This window comes from Aplysia californica, unplaced genomic scaffold (assembly GCF_000002075.1).
Source record: "Aplysia californica isolate F4 #8 unplaced genomic scaffold, AplCal3.0 scaffold01479, whole genome shotgun sequence".
Classification (NCBI taxonomy): Eukaryota; Metazoa; Mollusca; class Gastropoda; order Aplysiida; family Aplysiidae; genus Aplysia; species Aplysia californica.
The window spans coordinates 68,052-72,330 of record NW_004798749.1 but is presented as its reverse complement, the minus strand read 5'-3'; the positions used below and the strand labels follow the sequence as shown (position 1 = coordinate 72,330).

The window sequence follows — 4,279 nt, the reverse complement described above, 5'->3', positions numbered from 1 at the left end:
GTATTCCTTCCTCTATCCAACTTCATATCTCTTTCTCAAACCCTTCCTTAGTCTCCATATCCATCTGTTTATCGTAACATCCGATCTTATTCTTGAAGTGGGGAGGATCCCTTTCCCATTTCCACTCTACTGTCCATGTATTGCTATAAAAAACTGCCTTAAAATCACTGTCGTCAATAACCTCAACCTCGCTGCGTCCGTAAACAGCGCTCTCTGCTCGCTTCACGTTCCCCTTTGCCTGGTCTGGGGGATCAGATTCAGTTTCCATTTCCGCGGCCCCACAGCATTTGACACCAAACTCAACTGTACCATGGTTGACTGAAACTCCTCCCAGGCTGTTTATAGCATCCATTCCCAGCACCACATCAATATCAGACAGAATAGAATATGAGACAATTGCAAAAATTGACGAGAGCCTGATTCCACCACGCTGCCTCACAAACACCAACACAGCACACGCACATCCAACGACACCAAATGACAGACACACCAACACAATCAACAGGTATGAAGCAATTTAATTTTGGCGCTATTCATGAGAAGCATCGCCACACGACGCCACGCGGCCCTCTCAGCCAACACCAGTAATAAATTATACGAAACAAATGTCTTAACACAAATGGTTGATGATGAGAACTACAAATCTGAACGATGGGAGAGCACTTTTCATCATGTACATACATCACTGAGAACCAGAGATAGAATGAGAGAATGTTTATTTTAGTAAGAGTTTTACGGTACTTGCAACACAATAACGTCATATAAGTGCCGAAGATTAGAGGTGTTACGAGCGAGTAACAAACACAAAAAAAGGAGGAGAGATCAGGACGATAGATAACGAGAGAATGAAAGAATGGAAGAATGGGAGAATGAGAGAATGTAGAGATGGTGGGTGACAAGTTTCTGAGTCAAGCGGCTCAATCCAGTGTCTTTGTACAAACGCCGCGAGACGACAGACAGAGAGTTGCTGTGTTGTGTTGTATGTACAGACAGACAAGGAGAGATGTTGGAGATGTCCACAGCGGTGACTTCAGCAGGAGGAAACTTTGTGTACAAAACAGGAAAAACTTTGCTTAGAAAAAACGGCTAAGCAAAAAATTGAGAAAAAACCAAAAACAACATAAATCACAACATTATCTCTGAATTTCATCAGGTTCAAACAGCAATTCACTTCAAATACCCCCCCCCCCAAAAAAAACCCAAAAAAAAACCCAAACCCAACCCCAAAACAATACAAAAAAACAACAACAAACAAACCCAAAACAACCCTGAAAACAAATGTAAAAGTAAACAAACCCAATCCACATTTCAGAAATGCTATCCACTCGATCTACAGCATACATCACATCACACAGCATAAACCACCTTCACATGTCACACAGACACAAGAAAGGAATGGACGAAAAGCTTTCCGGGTAGGAAATAAAATATCTGCTCAAATGTTCCATCACGTCATTCTCATCCTACCACAACTCACGCCGGAGACAACCGAACGCCTCGACGAACCTCTAAAGTCTAAAGATGAAACGAAATAATCCTGCTTACAAAAAGTGGAAAGCTTCAAAGAAATTCTATTGCTCTGACCAATTAAAACCATGTTGTTAGTTTTTTAGTTTTAGTAGAGGTTTTACGACACTCGGAACTGTATAAGGTCATATGAGCGCCAAAACCATGTTGGAAAATGGGGAAAGAGCAATGTTCACGTCATAAGAAGACGCTCTCGATTCCTCTTTCATTGACGATCGACCGCGTTTTTGGAAAATATTTTATTGGGAACCTAAAACAGCGTGAACAGTTTAAAAAACAGATTCCTAAGACAGACAGAAAATACCCCAGAAGAAAAATTTCTATATCTTCAGAGAATCAAAGTCTGGGAGTGCATGATGTTTGAGAAAAACAAAAGAGTATTATTTAGTGACAGGGAAAAAGCAAGCAATATTTTAGAAAATAGACAGAAAGGAAAGAAGAAAGGACTCGGCAGTACCCTCATCCAAACCACCGACATCAGAACCCCCCCCCCCACACACACATAAAAAAGTATAAACTACAATAACAACCACAGCAACACGGGCAGTGTGTGTGTGCAGAGATAGAAAAATAAAGCTTCCTGAACACCATGGACATCTTCGAGGTAATGTTTGTTGCAGCGAGCGCCCACATTGAGGCCAGTCATGACACTCATCAGACACAAGTCATGACATGAGACACACACACACCAGACACAAACACCAGCAGTCATTCCACGACAAAAGAAACAGGCAATATTCAATCAACTCGCACTCAAAAAACATTTTATACAAAGACGTGTGTAATAAAGGGGTAATACGTTATCTACATACACACACGAGCAAACTGCCTTTTATTTAGACTACTGGCAACTGCATAAAAAGTTCCAAAAATCCAACAACACTGTTTTCTTGATAATTCTGCGACATATAAATCCATCTATATATATAAATACAAATCCTGCCTTTAGTACTAACACTATGTATGCATGGTTCTCAGAAATTTCATTGGTGTAAGCCGACCACGATTGTGAAGAATAATGGGGAGGAGTATGTTAGCCTGAATTTTGAGCATGCTGAAAGTTCTCGTGTCACGAGAAGGCTACTGTAACTACACACACATCTCTTCCCCACACACTTTTATCTTACCCCCCAGAGGGTCAAACCAGTTTCCAAAAGGGCTGGGGGAAAAAACAAAACAATACTGAACGACTAAACACTAGGAAAAAAACAGTTCTACACAACCCACTCTCTACGCTGAAGGATTAAACCATACCGCATAGTTGTCAATCATAAGCTTTTCAGTGTACATTTCACGAGCACACACAACAAGTTAACACAGAAAACAAAATCCAGGTAACACACATAATTATGCTCGCCAGAAATACAAGGGGTAAGATTCGCCCAACCTGCCCTAAAGCATTTTTTTCCCTTTCCTTCTGGCTTTAAGACGCTCAAGCACACATTTCATAAAGGCGACACATCAAACAGGGAACGACAACAGCTGTCTAACCGATATAAAGTTTTTTTTAGTAGTCTTGTCTTGAGCAGACACAATATCACGACCTCAGCGCTTTCTAGTCGTATCTCCATTTTTTTAAACATTGAAAAATGTGACTTCTTCTTAAGCTCACTCTTTGATATGAACCGTTTTCACTGTTTAAAAAAAAATGGACACACGACAAGAAAGCACTGAGGTCGCGATATAGGCTCCTATTAGGTCTCCGAAAAGCAGATGAGCTGAACACCCATGTGAGCCCTCGGCACCAGTGCACCATCCACAGTACATTTGCTACAAGACTACCCGCTCTCTCAAAAAATTAAAATATTGTGAACAAAATCAACACGCATTTCAGTAGCTGTCACTCTAAACGTTTTGCTTCATATCTAAAGTAAAATTTCCTTAAAGACAATCTTTGATCCTCAAACTCTTGATATTCAAAATATGTCCCTCCCTCCTCTAAATGATATCTAGGGAGCTATAATGGAGATGTTGCCACCAGCACCTTTGAGGATGTAACGTCGGCTATCTCGAATAGAGGAGTGATAACGTTATGTATCTCGAATAGAGAGGTGAAACTAACCATCTTGCAGTGCACCATCTTTGTGGGTACACAGGAGACGAGACTAGTGTGCTAGTGACCCTTGATTCTGGCTCACTGCAACATGATCCACACACATGAACTTCTTTAACTCTTCTGGCGCGCGGGAGGCCGGATAATATTATAGTACCACAGAAACCTGCTCGTAAGAGCTTGAAGAATTAACTCAAAGCACTCAAAACGTACACCTCTATGCACATCAGAACTCTACCCTTCTCCGCAACAAATGCACACCGCAGCGGCACGAAGGCCCGCTCATCTAGCAGTCAACCCAACAGAACTTTTACAGCACGAGTCTAATAAAACCCACCACACCTGGGCTGGAAGGTTACAATATCCACATACAGCATCCGTTTAACATATCCGTGTACAGCATCCATTAGACTATCAAGGCCAACTCCTCCATCAGGGCTCGGAGGGTAGATCAGCCACACACAGCATCCATTAGAAGGTCAAGGCCAACTCACAGCACAGACTCCATCTACAGACTCGCTGGAAAGGTTCGTCGTCTCAGCACACAGTCACTTTCCCCTGGGTCAGGAGGCAATCAACTCGGAGGCAGCTTTCAACTTTTTGTCCTGAGGTAGGAAAAGATAACACACAAAATATTAATTTGAAATCAGACCTTGTAAAGCAGCATAGACACAGTCAAATCCACAATCCACCAGAGAA

The 4,279-nt window shown here is 41.8% G+C and overlaps 1 protein-coding gene across 1 annotated transcript in view; it reads right to left on the bottom strand.

Moving 5' to 3' along the window:
* Positions 1-2,286: 2,286 nt before the first annotated feature.
* LOC101861178 overlaps positions 2,287-4,279 on the bottom strand; it is a 13,419-nt gene continuing 11,426 nt past the window's right edge. The window contains exon 7 of the mRNA XM_005112907.3: positions 2,287-4,185. Within this exon, the coding sequence (XP_005112964.1) occupies positions 4,144-4,185 (42 nt within the window). The 3' untranslated portion in view covers positions 2,287-4,143. The remainder of the gene's footprint in view (positions 4,186-4,279) is intronic.